The sequence below is a fragment of the Squalius cephalus genome (genome assembly GCF_949319135.1).
Source record: "Squalius cephalus genome assembly, chromosome: 1".
NCBI classification, from domain to species: domain Eukaryota; kingdom Metazoa; phylum Chordata; class Actinopteri; order Cypriniformes; family Leuciscidae; genus Squalius; species Squalius cephalus.
In genome coordinates, this window is record NC_137122.1 from 7,361,633 (window position 1) to 7,377,924 (window position 16,292).

Here is a 16,292-nt window from a genome sequence, read left to right on the forward strand (position 1 = left end):
ACAAACACACACACACACACACACACTCTTCCTCAGTGTTGAACACACACACACACACACACTCTTCCTCCATGTTGAACAGACACACACACACACACTATTCCTCCATGTTGAACACACACACACACACACACTCTTCCTCAGTGTTGAACACACACACACACTCTTCCTTCATGTTGGACACACACACTCTTCCTTTATGTTGGACATACACACACACACACACACACACACACTCTTCCTTCATGTTGGACACACACACACACACACACATACACTCTTCCTTTATGTTGGACACACACACACACACACACACACACACACACACTCTTCCTTTATGTTGGACACACACATACACACACACACTCTTCCTTTATGTTGGACACACACATACACACACACACACACACACACACTCTTCCTTCATGTTGGACACACACACTCTCTATTGTTATTCTTATGTATTGTTGTTTATCATAGATGTGTATTGTAACATCACTTAAACGTGTGTGTACTGGCTGGTGACACTAGGGGGCAGTGGACACACACACACACACACACACACACACACACACACACACACTGTCTTCCTTCATGTTGGACACACACACACACTTCCTCCATGTTGAACACACACACACACACACTCACACTAAGTTATTGTTTTCTTTGTTGAGTTTGCAGATTGTACAGTGTGTGTGACAGAAATAACACATATACAGTAAAGTGTAATTTATTCCTGTGATCAAAGCTGAATTATCAGCATCATTACTCCAATCTTCAGTGTCACATGATCCTTCAGAAATCACTCTAATATGAGGATTTGATGATCAAGAAACATTTATGATTATTATCAGTGTTGAAATCAGTTCATATTTTTTGTGGAAACTGTGATACATTTTATTTTTCAGGATTCTTTGATGAATATAAAGTTCAAAAGAACAGAATTTATCTGAAATGTATAAAGGTTTACTACACATGGGCTTATACTCTTTACTCCGGACATGCAGTAAAGCATCAGCCGGTCGGGATTTCTGAACCGTCTCGACACACATGAACAGAAATCATGTTTTATCAGCCGAAAAGATCTGTGATGCGTGATATGTGTGATGATAGAGCAGTCTGTGGGAGCCAGTGAAGCGAGAGACTGATGATGTGTGACAGTCATGTGATCATGAACCTTGTGTAGAAGCTGCTGCTGTAGTTCGGCTTGATGTCTTCTCAGAGTTTGAGCTTCTGACTGGAGTCAGTGTTGCTGAAGCGACTGAAGCTGCAGAAGATGAATGTTCAGACGCATCAGGACATTAACATCATATTTTCATATTGATCATGACATGCAGTTTGTGTTCAATCATCACAGCTTACAGTGGCAGTAGTTGAGAAGAGAGATGTTACTGTATCATTTATTCCTGCTTTATATGAGAGTGAAACACAGTGAGCTGCTTCCCATAAACCTTCAGCTTTCCTGAATCAATTACATTATTAAGCCTTAGAATGATATAATGATATAAACATGAAATATTGCATTAATCAGAAGAGTCTATTTTAGCCTAGTATGACCCATAGGAGGTCAATATTGGGAATGATAAGGATTTTTATGCAGTTTATGACTTTGACCACTAATATTTTACAATTGCCAAACGTATGAAGCCATCAGGAAGAGTAGAGCCAGTGTGTGAAAGTTTTGACAAGTCTGTCTGAAAAGAGTGTTTTCTCACCTGAATACTTGACAGTGTATCTGACTGAGGTCTGGAGTTGATTTCTGCGAGTAAGCTGACATCTCCACTCTCTGTTGTCATCTTCATTCAGGAGTGTTGTAGTCAGAGTGATGATGAAACAGTGATATTGATCTGATGATGATAATATCTGATATCTGGAGTAGGGCTGGGCGATAAAACGATAACGATAATTATCGCAATATAATTTTTCTCGATAAAACGATATCAAGAGGTCGATAAATGTTCGATAATGTTTATGCGCCAAAAGCGCAATGAAACTCATTTGAACCGCGCGCCACACGGACCATTTATCCGCTCGGCTCAAAGTCCAAACGGCAGCGCGTTTCTTTTACTGTCTATGAGTGCGAGCTCACTAGAGCAGATGCGTTTACTCTGATCGGTCTCGTCACGAAATCCAGTGAGAAGCGCTTAAATTCAGCGAAGAACACACTGTCTCAGTGATTTAAACCAGTTTAAAGGCAGATGAAGCAGCGCTGACAAACAGGAGAAACACTGTGCGCAACGATACTGTCAGAAGCCTTTTCCGTCTGCAAATTCCCATCATTTACCATGGATTTACTGTAACGTTAGCCTAAGCCTAGTAATAACTGCACCATGAAATGTAGGATATACATATTGAATTTTATTATATTATTAATGTAGACAATGTATTAAAGGCCTAATGGAATATAATTACAGTATTTAATAATGTATTTAGGCTACGGTTTTTCATACAAATACCATAGAAACCATAAAGTTACATTTTGCCATGATAGTGAGGTGCTACACAGGGTATGCCTGGTTTATCTGTGGTTGTCATGATCTAAATGCATGATACTGGATGACCAATGGTTAAGTTTAATACAACTCAAACAGTCATAATTAGGGGTGGGAATCTTTTACCATCTCACGATTCGATTCGATTCCGATTCTTGAGGCCACGATTCGATTCAAAATCGATTTTCGATTCAAAAAGATTTTCGATTCAAAACAATTCGATTTTATTCATAATGATTTCTAATCAGGTTTCTGATCATGATCTACTCTCATCTGCTTTGCTATACAGAATGACAAACATAATGACAGACATTAAAGTGTCTTTTTCACATTTATTAAGTTCAATTCTCAGGGAAATGCCTTTTATCAAAAACATTGAAAAAATGTTTTTACTTGGTACTTTTAAAGCAAAGTATTTATGATGACCCATAACGAACTTACTTCCAATACTTCCTATATTAATTTTATTAATAAATATGATTTGGCAAGTCAACTGTAAGGTTACATTTGCCAGCATATGTCCCAACATTGCTGAGAACCAACAGGAAAATAAATGTGTGCTTGTACTAGCAGCATACTTGTAGTAAATTAATTCAAACTTCAGCATATTCTGAATCTCTAGCATAGTAGCATTTAATAATAGACTTCTAACCAACATCCTCTTGTTATTTCCAATGAGCAATATAATCCTTCATACAAAAAAAACATTTTGCTGTAGCAAATTCACAAACAGTTTTCGTTCAAAAATATAGAATTATGTACCAGAAGCTATCATAACGTATAATGCTTGTGGACTTATGCATATTCTGAATAATTAGTAACATACAAAGTCGCTCTTGACTTATAGTAGCCTACACAACTAAATAATAAAGAGTTATGACTTTAAATGTTTGCTGTATACCACAATCAAAAACAGCTTATACAAAGAAAGTGAATGAACATCTGCAGAGAGTAACTTACAGTCAAAATGTAACTTTTTGTGACTGGCATTGCACATTTGGCGCTCAGCCATCATGCGTCCGTTATGTGCGCGTCTCTGTTATGTGCACGCCACAGACTGTCCGCGCACGTGCACGTCCGCTTCAGAGTTCCGCCTTTTGCGTTCCGTCAATGTTACGTTATTAGAATTTTTTTTTTTTTAGAAAATCGATTTTTGACATTTGTGAATCGATTCAGAATCGTCCACGTCCCGAATCGCGATTCATCTAAGAATCGATTTTTTCCCCCACCCCTAGTCATAATAGTACATTTTACCCAAATTTTTTTTAGCACATGCAGAAACTAAGAAATTGTCCAATAAAGATATTTATTCTGTTAAGGAAAAATGACAAATGTTTGAATGTTCTACCTCAGATTTGTGAAATGTTCACCTGTTTGGCAAGTGTTTGTCATGATATGTTCTGACAATAAAGAGTAGTTTAAAACCACAGTTAACGCTCTGGTTTCTACAACTTTCACTTAGGAGCAAAAATCTGCCTTTAAACTTGAAAGAAATAAAGATTTGACTTTTATCGTGATAATTATCGATATCGACTGATATAAAAAAAATTATCGTGATTTTTTTTTTTTGCCATATCGCCCAGCCCTAATCTGGAGTCTGTCTTCAGATCAACACCAGCCTGATTCACCCACAACAGCTCAAATCCCTCAGAACTGACCCGATCATCACAGGAGAATCTAGTATATGAATACAACTGACAGGAGAGAGTCACAGAGCGGCCTGGACTGATCTCAGTCTGTGAGGATGAAGATGATGATGATGATGATGGAGACACTGAAAACACAAATCACAGACTCTTTAATCATCATCTGAGTTTAAAGAAGAATCTGCCCTTTTTAAATGTAAAGGAACACTCCACCGGGTTTATGAAATAGGGCTTATTCACCATCTTTCCTACATTTAGATGCATTGTTTTAGTTTGGCAGCGCCGCCGCTAGCTTAGCTTAGCATAATGAATGGAATCCTTCGTTGCCAGCTAGCATGTCCTGAGTAAAAACGAATTACTTCTTGTGGCCTGCGTATTCACAACGAGTACAAATAGCAATGCAGATTAACACTAGGCGATTTCCTAGGCAGATATTGGCTTGGGACTATATTGGGGGGAAGCACAGGCGAAGCACTGCTACTTGGGCGCAGAGATATCACACTCACCACCAGTTCATGTTGGCTCTCATCCTCACGTCCTCAGGCTGTTGAGCGATCGCATCCTCCTCCTCCTGTCCATCTATTTCCAAAGCACACAACTCCTCTTCTGAAAACTCTGGTTCATAGAGGTACGGTTCTGGATCTTGACTGTCTGAGAAGTCACCCTCTTCGTCTCTCACAAAATCGGAGTGTCTGGAGTCAGTGTTGTTGCTGTAGTTGATGTTACAACTATTAAAAACAAGATGGAAACAGAAATATGATTACACAATGTCAAGTCATTTCTTTTCTACATGCTGTAGTCTAGAGCAGCTCCGTAGCAGTGATTTTATTTATTTTTCATAGGAGTGGCGTGAGTTACACTTGCTGTATATTATGAATGTTTGGCATCAGACAACAGACTGTACAAGACCGGTCATATGTATCAAAACTCACTGACAAATCTGACTAAAGAGCTTTTTTTGTAGATAATATGTGACGTTATCAAACCTGAAGAAACACACATTCTGTCTGATCGAGTCTTCAAATGCTGACAATATTAACTCATCTTCATCTTACAGCAGAACTGAATCAACACTGTAAATATAACGAGTGATGGATATAATAACTGAAGTATATATACTCGTATGTGAATATGTCTGTTGCGAATCTCAGAATCTGCATTAATATAATCTCTGCATTAATATAATCTCTGCATTGATATAATCTCTGCATTGATATAATCTCTTCTGTTTCCAGGGTTCCTCATTGTTGCAGTGTTACCAGTGTTTACAACAGTGACAAGATACAACTGGGATCTTACATGTGGTCAACGAATGGGCTGTAAGTGTCTGATGAATTATGATCTGATCCCTCAATCTTTAATGATAATAATCTGTGTTCAGTCGTTTTGAACATTTATGATTTGTTTTATATATAATGTTTATTGTATGGTCTCTTTTGCTCAGTGAGTGTCACACACAGATATGCAGTTTTACACTAATATTAAACATGTTTTTCAGGTTCACCTTCGGTCAGGAGATCAGTGTGGTTAATGTTCATGTTATTAGTCAATGCTGTACTGATCTATTTCTACATCACAGCTCTGGAGAATGAGAAGGGTATGATTATATTACATTATATATCTGAAACATCTGTGTGTGTGTGTGTGTGTGTGTGTGTGTGTGTGTGTGTGTGTGTGTGTGTGTGCGTTGATGAACACTGTCAGTGATGATCTGATGTGTGTGTGTGTGTGTGTGTTGATGAACACTGTCAGTGATGATCTGATGTGTGTGTGTGTGTGTGTGTGTGTGTGTGTGTGTGTGTGTGTGTGTGTTGATGAACACTGTCAGTGATGATCTGATGTGTGTGTGTGTGTGTGTGTTGATGAACACTGTCAGTGATGATCTGATGTGTGTGTGTGTGTGTGTGTGTGTGTGTGTGTGTGTGTGTGTGTGTGTGTGTGTGTGTGTGTGTGTGTGTGTGTGTGTTGATGAACACTGTCAGTGATGATCTGATGTGTGTGTGTGTGTGTGTGCGTTGATGAACACTGTCAGTGATGATCTGATGTGTGTGTGTGTGTGTGTGTGTGTGTGTTGATGAACACTGTCAGTGATGATCTGATGTGTGTGTGTGTGTGTGTGTGTGTGTGTGTGTGTTTGTTTATGAACACTGTCAGTGATGATCTGATGTGTGTGTGTGTGTGTGTGTGTGTGTGTTTGTTTATGAACACTGTCAGTGATGATCTGATGTGTGTGTGTGTGTGTGTGTGTGTGTGTGCGTTGATGAACACTGTCAGTGATGATCTGATGTGTGTGTGTGTGTGTGTGTGTGTGTGTGTGTGTGTTTGTTTATGAACACTGTCAGTGATGATCTGATGTGTGTGTGTGTGTGTGTGTGTGTGTGTGTGTGTGTGTGTGTGTGTGCGTTGATGCACACTGTCAGTGATGATCTGATGTGTGTGTGTGTGTGTGTGTGTGTGTGTGTGTGTGTGTTGATGAACACTGTCAGTGATGATCTGGTGTGTGTGTGTTTATGAACACTGTCAGTGATGATCTGATGTGTGTGTGTGTGTGTGTGTTGATGAACACTGTCAGTGATGATCTGATGTGTGTGTGTGTGTGTGTTGATGAACACTGTCAGTGATGATCTGATGTGTGTGTGTGTGTGTGTTGATGAACACTGTCAGTGATGATCTGATGTGTGTGTGTGTGTGTGTGTGTGTGTGTGTGTGTGTGTGTGTGTGTTTGTTTATGAACACTGTCAGTGATGATCTGATGTGTGTGTGTGTGTGTGTGTGTGTGTGTGTGTGTGTGTGTGTGTGTGTGCGTTGATGCACACTGTCAGTGATGATCTGATGTGTGTGTGTGTGTGTGTGTGTGTGTGTGTGTGTGTGTGTGTTGATGAACACTGTCAGTGATGATCTGGTGTGTGTGTGTTTATGAACACTGTCAGTGATGATCTGATGTGTGTGTGTGTGTGTGTGTGTTGATGAACACTGTCAGTGATGATCTGATGTGTGTGTGTGTGTGTGTGTTGATGAACACTGTCAGTGATGATCTGATGTGTGTGTGTGTGTGTGTGTGTGTGTGTGTGTGTGTGTGTGTGTGTGTGTTGATGAACACTGTCAGTGATGATCTGATGTGTGTGTGTGTGTGTGTGCGTTGATGAACACTGTCAGTGATGATCTGATGTGTGTGTGTGTGTGTGTGTGTGTGTGTGTTGATGAACACTGTCAGTGATGATCTGATGTGTGTGTGTGTGTGTGTGTGTGTGTGTGTGTGTGTGTGTTTGTTTATGAACACTGTCAGTGATGATCTGATGTGTGTGTGTGTGTGTGTGTGTGTGTTTGTTTATGAACACTGTCAGTGATGATCTGATGTGTGTGTGTGTGTGTGTGTGTGTGTGTGCGTTGATGAACACTGTCAGTGATGATCTGATGTGTGTGTGTGTGTGTGTGTGTGTGTGTTTGTTTATGAACACTGTCAGTGATGATCTGATGTGTGTGTGTGTGTGTGTGTGTGTGTGCGTTGATGCACACTGTCAGTGATGATCTGATGTGTGTGTGTGTGTGTGTGTGTGTGTGTGTGTGTTGATGAACACTGTCAGTGATGATCTGGTGTGTGTGTGTTTATGAACACTGTCAGTGATGATCTGATGTGTGTGTGTGTGTGTGTGTTGATGAACACTGTCAGTGATGATCTGATGTGTGTGTGTGTGTGTGTTGATGAACACTGTCAGTGATGATCTGATGTGTGTGTGTGTGTGTGTGTTGATGAACACTGTCAGTAATGATCTGATGTGTGTGTGTGTGTGTGTGTGTGTGTGTGTGTGTTGATGAACACTGTCAGTGATGATCTGATGTGTGTGTGTGTGTGTGTGTGTGTGTGTGTGTGTGTTGATGAACACTGTCAGTGATGATCTGATGTGTGTGTGTGTGTGTGTGTGTGTTGATGAACACTGTCAGTGATGATCTGATGTGTGTGTGTGTGTGTGTGTGTGTGTGTGTGTGTGTGTGTGTTGATGAACACTGTCAGTGATGATCTGATGTGTGTGTGTGTGTGTGTGTGTGTGTGTGTGTGTGTGTGTTGATGAACACTGTCAGTGATGATCTGATGTGTGTGTGTGTGTGTGTGTGTTGATGAACACTGTCAGTGATGATCTGATGTGTGTGTGTGTGTGTGTTGATGAACACTGTCAGTGATGATCTGATGTGTGTGTGTGTGTGTTGATGAACACTGTCAGTGATGATCTGATGTGTGTGTGTGTGTGTGTGTGTGTGTGTGTGTGTGTGTGTTGAACACTGTCAGTGATGATCTGATGTGTGTGTGTTGAACACTGTCAGTGATGATCTGATGTGTGTGTGTGTGTGTGTGTGTGTGTGTGTTGATGAACACTGTCAGTAATGATCTGATGTGTGTGTGTGTGTGTGTGTGTGTGTGTGTGTGTGTGTGTGTGTGTGTTGATGAACACTGTCAGTGATGATCTGATGTGTGTGTGTGTGTGTGTGTTGATGAACACTGTCAGTGATGATCTGATGTGTGTGTGTGTGTGTGTGTGTGTGTGTGTGTGTGTGTGTGTGTGTGTTGATGAACACTGTCAGTGATGATCTGATGTGTGTGTGTGTGTGTTGATGAACACTGTCAGTGATGATCTGATGTGTGTGTGTGTGTTGATGAACACTGTCAGTGATAATCTGATGTGTGTGTGTGTGTGTGTGTGTGTATGTGTGTTGATGAACACTGTCAGTGATGATCTGATGTGTGTGTGTGTGTGTGTGTGTGTGTGTGTGTGTGTGTGTGTGTGTTGATGAACACTGTCAGTGATGATCTGATGTGTGTGTGTGTGTGTGTTGATGAACACTGTCAGTGATGATCTGATGTGTGTGTGTGTGTGTGTGTGTGTGTGTTGATGAACACTGTCAGTGATGATCTGATGTGTGTGTGTGTGTGTGTGTGTGTGTGTGTTGAACACTGTCAGTGATGATCTGATGTGTGTGTGTGTGTGTGTGTGTGTGTGTGTGTGTTGATGAACACTGTCAGTGATGATCTGATGTGTGTGTGTGTGTGTGTTGATGAACACTGTCAGTGATGATCTGATGTGTGTGTGTGTGTGTGTTGAACACTGTCAGTGATGATCTGATGTGTGTGTGTGTGTGTGTGTGTGTGTGTGTGTGTGTGTGTGTGTGTGTGTGTGTGTGTGTGTGTTTTGATGAACACTGTCAGTGATGATCTGATGTGTGTGTTGATGTTCAGATCGTGTCGGCTGGGTGTGTGTGATCCTGTTTCTTCAGACGCTCTGGACAGTGATAAACTTCACACGCTCATTTACAGATGATGGTACAGTATTAATATTAATCATCATCTCTGCTCTGGTTTATTCTCCTCACTCTCTTCTGTTCTCCTCTTCTGGAGAGATCGAGTCTCTACACTGAAAACTATCCTCATTTTAACACTAAAAGACTGAAACTGTAACTCTGACTATATAAAGTGAGAAACTGTTTATTTTCTTATACATACATTAGGCCTTTATGTTGCATCTAATGTTGTTGATGTTCACTGCATTATTTCAGTGTCGTGTGTGTGTGTGTGTGTGTGTGATGATGTTTAGTGTGTGTGTGAATGACAGTGTACAGCTTCTATATTAGTACTAATCTCATCATGAACTTTGAACTTTCTCATCACCTGTGCTTTTATGGTATTTTAGTACTTCATAGCATTACACCAGTTAATTAAACACATGTTTTTACTGTAAGTTTAAGTTAAATCTATAAATCCTGAAACGCTGCAGACGTATATTTACAGTAAACCTCAGATGTTTTACAGTTATTCAGCGTTGACCATCTCAGCACAGCTTTAATTCTGTCGTTATAATAATGATCTTCATGAATCCTGTTCCTCGTGTGTGTTTATGATCTCCTGCTGATATTTAAGTTTGCTTGATCAAACTTCAGTTACTGATCAGCATCTCCTCCTAGAGCTTTAAAGCTACAAACACCAAACTCTCTCAGACCTTCAGCTGTTCTGACTCGCTATTGTCTTTTATAACGGATCCGACTTACAGTTTTCATAAAAATCATAAAAATCCCATTCGGGGTCAAAACTTTAATACATAAACTCCAATAGAGAATGTAATCTTCATCCACTGTGTATCTGTCACTGGCCAAGCCTAACATGCTAGCAAACTTGCTAAATCATGCTAGCAACATACTTAAACATGTTAACACAATGTTAATTCATGCTAACATCATGCTAAATCATGTTAGCAAACATGCTAATTCATGCTAGCACAATGTTAATTCATGCTAACAGAATGCTAAATCATGTTAGCTACATGGTAATTAATGTTTAAACATGTTGCTAGCATGCTTTAACAGTAATTAAACACAATTAGCAAATTGTGCTGTTAACACAAATTACCAAAAAGCTAATTTGTGTTAACAGCATCTTAAATCATGCTAACAACATGGTAATTCATGCTAATTCATGTTAGCAATATGATAAAACATTATAGCATCATGCTAATTCATGCTAACACAATGTTGATTCATACTAACAGAATGCTAAATCATGTTAGCTACATGGTAATTAATGATAAATCAAGCTAAAAACATTGTAATTCATGCTAACAACATGTTAAAACATGTTAGCAAAATGCTAATTCATGTTAACAGCATCGTAAATCATGCTAGCAACATGGTAATTCATGTTAAATCATGGTAGCAACATGATAAAACATGATAGCATCGTGCTAATTCATGCTAGCAACATGTTAAAACATGTTAGCACAATTATAATTCATACTAACAGTATGCTAAATCATGTTAGCTACATGGTAATTAATGCAAAATCATGCAGAGGTTGAGGTTCTCAACCTTTTGCCCCCAAGGTGATGGAAAAGTGATGATATAAACTGTATTATTTTCTCTAAAGGTGATGATATGAAACTGTATTATTGCATCTTCCAGCTCTTCTCCGTGTTGTTCCTGTGTATGTGTTTGGATCAGTCGGTGTTGTTGTACTGAACGCTGTTGCTCTGATGACTGAACTGATCCTGAAAACAGGCGAGTGAACACTTCAACATCACTTACATTATATCTGAGCTTCCTGGTAAAAACACACACATGTTTAATCTGAACTGAGTGAGTGATAATATCTCACTGTGAGGCAGAAATGATCCTCTTCTCAAAGTTATCATTCTCTTTTCATTCACATATATTCATTTGGAGCAATAATAGGCCTTATAATCAGCTGTTCATGCTGTAAATTAAATACTGTGGTTTATTCTCATCCTCAGTTAATGGAGAAGGAGCCGTTGGAGATATGAGGATCATCGTCTTTTCCTCTGAATTCCTCTTCACTTTATTTCTGATGGTTTTACTGGTATTTGAACCCTGTGAGTATAACCTGAACTTAAAGACCATTAAACTAATACATTCACTTCAGGTGTTTAGGTGGTAAAAAAATGTATAACTCTTTCATTTAAAAATATGACCACATATGTGACCAATCATCTGTCTTTAGGATGCGTCACTTTCAGGGAATAAATGCTGAGTTTTGTGTTGTGATGATTGATGAATCTCACACGTGTGTTTATTGTGTTTGATTGAACTGAGACTCTACAGCTTCAGTTTGATTCAGTTATTGATTATTGATTATGACTCATATTGACTCATTCTAAACTGAATCATCTTCAACACTCACTGAACGCTCTATTAAATTCACTGGATATCTGAAAGTTATTATATGTTTCTTTGTTAAACCAGGACTCATCTATTTTACAGTCTGAAGTGTTTTGAATCTGAATAATCCTGTAAATCTCTTTCCTCCTCCGTCTCTGAACTCACAGGGATCAAACCATGTGTGCAGTCATGTCAGGTTAGTATTTCATATTTAATGTGAATTAGATTTGATTAATTCACCTGCAGTTTCACTTCATGTTAAAGGTGCTCTCAGTGATTTATGTTCATGTTTCTCAGACTGAAGTCTTCATACACACACTCATGAGCGAAGAGAGAAAACAACTTATGTAGAATTAAACTGATTCTTCCAGACTCGACATAATCTAAATCTGATCTGTGAAATTCTTTCCTTTAAATGTGGACAGAACGACTGACTGCACCTTTAAATAACTGTGGAGATCTGTGTGCATTAATGCATTAGTGGAGATCTGTGTGTAAATGAACTGTCTTGTCTCGAACACAGAAGGCAATAAAGTCTCGTCGACCTCGAGCCGCTGGATCTCAGAATCAGGAATCTCAGGTTAGCGTCAGAATCATTGTGGATTTGAACACTTTTCTCCACAGATGTTGTGTAGATCATCAGTGTTTCTCAATCCTGCTCCTGGAGAACATCAGCGCTTTCCTTTATTTCACACAAAACACTTCAGATTATTGAGTCTGTAAAACCTGTAATATCTGTAATAGCACATCCTGATCCTCTGCTCTGACACAAACTGGGTTTGAAACGTCATTATAAACAGCAAATTCTTCTGTGTGGTAAAACTATGAAGTGTTTTCTATGAGGAATGAGAAACACTGCTGTGATACTGTTGAAAATACATGTTAAAGCATGTCTTATTCTGAACACAGACTGCAGCAGGTTCTGATGAAACTCCAGCCAGTGGATCAAACCAGAACCAGATCCAGATCCAGAACCAGGACCTGGAACTGGACAAGGACCAGAACCAGATCCAGATCCAGATCCAGAACCAGATCCAGAACCAGGACCTGGAACTGGACAAGGACCAGAACCAGATCCAGATCCAGAACCAGAACCAGAACCAGGACCTGGAACTGGACAAGGACCAGAACCAGATCCAGATCCAGATCCAGAACCAGATCCAGAACCAGAACCCAGCAGAATCTCATGAGATGAAGCCTCTACTGAATGAAGATCAGGACACTAGTAGGACTGGATCTCAGCTGGATTCAGTGGTTTCACAAACATAATCAGCAGTGAGAGAAACACTCCTGAGAAGCTCCTGACTGATTTAAGAGTTAAATCTCGTTCTGTATTCGTTATTGAGACCGTTTTTTCTAATGTACGTTTTCTTGGTTTTGTAAATAGCTGTAAATCTGTTTAATTGTCATTGTTCTTTGTATTCATGTAATAGTGATTTGCTTTTATATCTAATTCTAGCTGTAAACCACCTTCAACAGTACAGATGAACCTTGATCTTAAACTCCATTAAGATCATTAACAGAGAGAGAAATCAGTGTTATAACTTTAACTTTGACCTGATGGATTGAGGTTTGAGTCTCAGGATCACAGTTCAGGATCATGAAGTCAGTAAATGTTCAGTTGTGTGTCTCTTACTCCTTCAGAAACACTGAGACTGAATGTTCAATCCTTCAGACAGCACTCAGATCCTTCATGTAATATCAAAACTCCGCTGAGTTGATGTTCTCTTCCTTCCTCTTGCTAGAAAACTTCTGTAATTCATTCCTTATAAAGTTTCCAGCCCAGAAAGAGTCCAAACACAGAAGCTACCGCTCATGATCAGCCGTTCTCCTCTATTATAGTCAGGGCCGGATTTATGCATTAGCAATTACAATGAGGAGAAATTATATATATTAATTATTATTATTATTTCACTCTAATGCTAAAATTATGTAAGACACTCACTTTATAAATTAATGAAACGTAAGATATCGTCATTTTTAACATAAATCATTTCTATGGTCATCCGTTACATCTGTCTGCGGGTTTTTCTAATATTTAACCAAAGAGAAATATTAAAGAGAAATATTAAAGAGAAGTATTAGAAAGAGCTTGAGGGTGAATCTCATAACTCATTACTGCAGTCGAACAGTCGGAGAGTCTCTGCTTTTACGATACAAGGGTGAATGAAGAACTGGGTCTCTGAATAAATACAGTGTTTTCTTTACTTAAGAAACGCTTATGTGTTTGAAGAGCAGAGAAGAGCGTCTTGCATTTGTCATCGAGTCACAGCCAAAATATCCTGTGTGTATCACTTCATTATAATGTGATATTCTGGCCGAATGACAACAACAACAAAGTAGAAAATATCGAGCGCCCACATATCTACAGCTACAATAATCTTCATCCAAAACTTGCTTTTGCCAATGTCACAATATGAGGTAAATCCGGCCCTGATAATAGAGAGTCTGGAAAGGAGATATAGAAATGTATTTTTATAACTCTTAAGTTCTGCTTTCACTTCTAATGGTGATCAAAACATGTTGTATGCTTTATGTGGAAGACGAAATTTGAGATTTAGCTAAATGTCAATCTATTGTGTAAATTTGTATTGTAACATTGTGTTTTATTTTTATATGTTGTAAATGTAAATAATGTTTATTAATGTTAAATATGCATCAAGGTTTCTCAGAAACCACATTTTGTTTTTCTCTGCTCTGCACTAAAACTAATGTTGACTGTGGTTGCTGCAGTGTATACGTTATGTGTCTTTCTGTGTTTTATTAAGTTTTATAAAAACATTTTGAGCAAAAAACTGAGAAAGTCCTGTTTTGTCAAAGAATACATGCATTCACAGTGACGATCTAAACACAGAGTAGATCGAGTCCATCAACTCCTCGAAGCTTCACAGTCCTGTAGCTCGTCCTGGGTCGACAGTTCATTCAGTAACATTAGACAGTTTTGATTTATATGCTGTTTAATGTTGATGATTGCCTTATTTTACATATGCATATGATTGCACATGATATCGCTCGTTTTTGGATCTTCTTCTCCTGTGTTTTGATCAGGAGATTCTCTACTCTTTCAGAAGATGTGTAACAGCGCCCCCTACCGTTACCAGTGAAAACACGGAAAGCGGGGCGGGGAAAGAGTTAAACGCCTCTGATTGGCCATCGTGTTCAAGAGATCAACAGACGTGTCTGTGATTGGCTTCGTTGCTCATCGCTGTAAAACACGCTGTCTCAGATCGCAAACACACTGGAGCGTTTGATAAATCAGCTTCTCCAATATGATATTATTATCCACGACTTTCCCGAAGTCTGACCTTTCCCGTGATCGCTATGGCAACGTAGAACAAGCCGGTAACGAACTTCCGGTTTACGTTAGCCTGAAGATACCGCTATCAGAGAGCCTCAACAAGCACAAACAACTTGCTTGGATAATGAGGAGTAGAGCTTAGATCGGGCCCAAAAAATCAAGCTCGACCCTACCTGAGCCCGTTGTGTCCGAACCGGCTCGACACATTAAAGGAGAACTCGGTAACTCTAGCGAACTCTAGTCACTTCTTCGCTGATTTTCCCTTTTGTTGTTGCATGTTTTCCCCACGAGCTCCCCCTACAGCTGTGGTGGGGCGTATATTTCACAACACGGTCGTAAAAAACTCACTTGCGGCGGCCTCCTCCCTCTCTCTACTGCTGCTCATGTGCGTTTGTTTTGATCGGAGCAAGCCAACTGTATCGTGTGGAGCTATGTCTACTGAGGTGGGTAATCTGGTAATACATCATACATGTGTGTGTGTTTACGTGTTTCGCGCTCGTTCTCATTCTCTTTCTCGCTTCTCACGAGACTTCCAATTTCTATCTTGCCGGGACAGTAGTCCCCAAGTTGCAAGGTTGGTATTTCGCCTGGGAACGCTGGGGGGAGCGGGGAAAGTCACCAATATCACCAGAACAGTTTGTTTAACCATCCAAATGATTTCTAGACAGTTTTATTAAGTTAAAAAAGTTACCAAGTTCTCGTTTAACTGTAATTATGAGCCCAAGCCCAATTTAGACTCAATCATTTTTAATACGTGGGCCGTTATAACCAGGGGCGGCGCCAGATAATTTTTTAACGTGTGCTGAGGGGGTGCTAGATATATTACATATAAATAATTTTAATAAATGAGCAAAAATTGTCCACTTAATATTTAATATTCAGTTATTTTAATGATCACAATTAAAGTATTAATTTTATTGAATTGAACAAGCACAACATTCGGCATTCAATCAAATATTATTAAAGATTTATTATTATTAATAATGTTACTTCAACACAATATGTCGTTATTTCGACATCATATGTGTGCCGAGTGTGCGTGCAATAAGCAAGATGTGCATTTGTAAATCCAGTGACATGCGTGCATTGATTTTTAAACTAGTGTTTTCTGTCAGTGTCTGCTGCAAAGATGAAGTTGAAGATCGCCATCTCCGTAGTGAACCCGTCTAACCTAGAGAGAAATGCACATCTTGGATT

At 39.3% G+C, this 16,292-nt stretch overlaps 1 protein-coding gene across 1 annotated transcript in view; it reads left to right on the forward strand.

The window, feature by feature from the left end:
• Nucleotides 1–14,586, forward strand: part of LOC307155916 (uncharacterized protein) — a 359,603-nt gene extending 345,017 nt beyond the window's left edge. The window contains exons 13-20 of the mRNA XM_079866903.1: nucleotides 5,377–5,460; nucleotides 5,640–5,738; nucleotides 9,372–9,455; nucleotides 11,084–11,179; nucleotides 11,413–11,511; nucleotides 11,965–11,993; nucleotides 12,321–12,377; nucleotides 12,707–14,586. Coding sequence (XP_079723029.1) covers nucleotides 5,377–5,460; nucleotides 5,640–5,738; nucleotides 9,372–9,455; nucleotides 11,084–11,179; nucleotides 11,413–11,511; nucleotides 11,965–11,993; nucleotides 12,321–12,377; nucleotides 12,707–13,066 — 908 coding nt within the window. The 3' untranslated portion in view covers nucleotides 13,067–14,586. The remainder of the gene's footprint in view (nucleotides 1–5,376; nucleotides 5,461–5,639; nucleotides 5,739–9,371; nucleotides 9,456–11,083; nucleotides 11,180–11,412; nucleotides 11,512–11,964; nucleotides 11,994–12,320; nucleotides 12,378–12,706) is intronic.
• The last annotated feature ends 1,706 nt before the right edge of the window (nucleotides 14,587–16,292 follow it).